The 1,309-nt window shown below is 44.2% G+C and overlaps 1 protein-coding gene across 1 annotated transcript in view; it reads left to right on the top strand.

The window, feature by feature from the left end:
- Positions 1 to 1,280, top strand: part of LOC102193519 (uncharacterized) — a 45,212-nt gene extending 43,932 nt beyond the window's left edge. The window contains exons 18-22 of the mRNA XM_005724076.2: positions 49 to 191; positions 341 to 538; positions 632 to 823; positions 896 to 1,061; positions 1,171 to 1,280. Of these exons, the coding sequence (XP_005724133.2) occupies positions 49 to 191; positions 341 to 538; positions 632 to 823; positions 896 to 1,061; positions 1,171 to 1,280 (809 nt within the window). The remainder of the gene's footprint in view (positions 1 to 48; positions 192 to 340; positions 539 to 631; positions 824 to 895; positions 1,062 to 1,170) is intronic.
- The last annotated feature ends 29 nt before the right edge of the window (positions 1,281 to 1,309 follow it).

Genomic DNA, 1,309 nt, shown 5'->3' with positions numbered 1-1,309 from the left:
TGATTTTCTTTTATTCTGTTTCTGATATTTCACTTTTCCGACTGGCAGGAAAATCCTACGATTCTCCATCAGAGGAGAGTCACCGTAAGCAGATCTGGCTCACCAACCGCAAACTTGTGCTAATGCACAACATCTTGGCTGATCAGGGCTTCAAATCCTACCGGCTTGGTATGACCTACTTTGCTGACATGGTATGTGTAGAAACAGAAGCCAGTCAGGTTTCAGAATGACACATCAAAGTTCATTACTATAATAGCCATGAGTAATTTTGGTTACAATTTGCATACAGCGGCTTTAAAAATTACAGTTAAACACCAATAATTTTGTTCTTCTTTATCAGGAAAATGAAGAGTATAAACAGCTGGTTTCCCGGGGCTGCCTTGGATCTTTCAATGCTTCTCTGCCTCGCCGTGGCTCTACCTTCCTTCGCTTGCTTGAAGGTACTGATCTGCCCGACACTGTTGACTGGAGGGATAAGGGATACGTCACTGGTGTCAAGGATCAGAAGCAGTGTGGCTCCTGCTGGGCCTTCAGTGCAGTGAGTATATTGGAATCAGTCTTCCTACTGTTATAAAGCGGGAAACTTTGCTCTACTGTTGCCTTTTTAAAAACTGACTCATTCTTATTGCAGACTGGTGCACTGGAGGGTCAGCACTTCAGGAAGACAGGAACGCTGGTGTCTCTGAGTGAGCAGCAGTTGGTCGACTGCTCTGGCACATATGGAAACATGGGCTGCAATGGAGGCTGGATGGACTCTGCTTTCCGGTACATCGAAGCCAATGGAGGAATTGACACTGAGACATCTTACCCTTATGAGGCTAAGGTAAATCGACAGCAGTATGTCAAAACCATATCACACCAAATCTCTTGTTGATGTAAATAATTTCTCAATTAGGACCGGATCTGTCGCTATAACCCTGCAAGTGTTGGTGCCACATGCAGCGGCTATGTTGATGTGAGTAAATTTAATGAAGAAGCCCTGAAGGAGGCTGTGGCCACCATCGGACCGGTTTCTGTAGCAATTGATGCTTCTCAGATGTCATTCCAGCTCTATACATCAGGTGCAGACATTGAAACACTGTTTTGGAAGATTTCTTCAAATAGTACAAGAAATGTGAAGTGTTTTATTTGTTCTTTACACCTGTCAGTCTAATTCACCTGTATTTAAAGGAGTGTATGATGAACCTGGGTGCAGCAGCCTAGAATTGGACCATGGTGTGCTGGCTGTGGGTTATGGTACTGAGAATGGACATGATTACTGGCTGGTCAAGAACAGGTAAATACCCACAGGTGACGGTCATATTTGAAT

Source organism: Pundamilia nyererei, unplaced genomic scaffold (genome assembly GCF_000239375.1).
Source record: "Pundamilia nyererei isolate P.nyererei 1_Seehausen unplaced genomic scaffold, PunNye1.0 scaffold00010, whole genome shotgun sequence".
NCBI classification, from domain to species: Eukaryota; Metazoa; Chordata; class Actinopteri; order Cichliformes; family Cichlidae; genus Pundamilia; species Pundamilia nyererei.
This window is presented reverse-complemented; position numbering and strand designations above follow the sequence as displayed.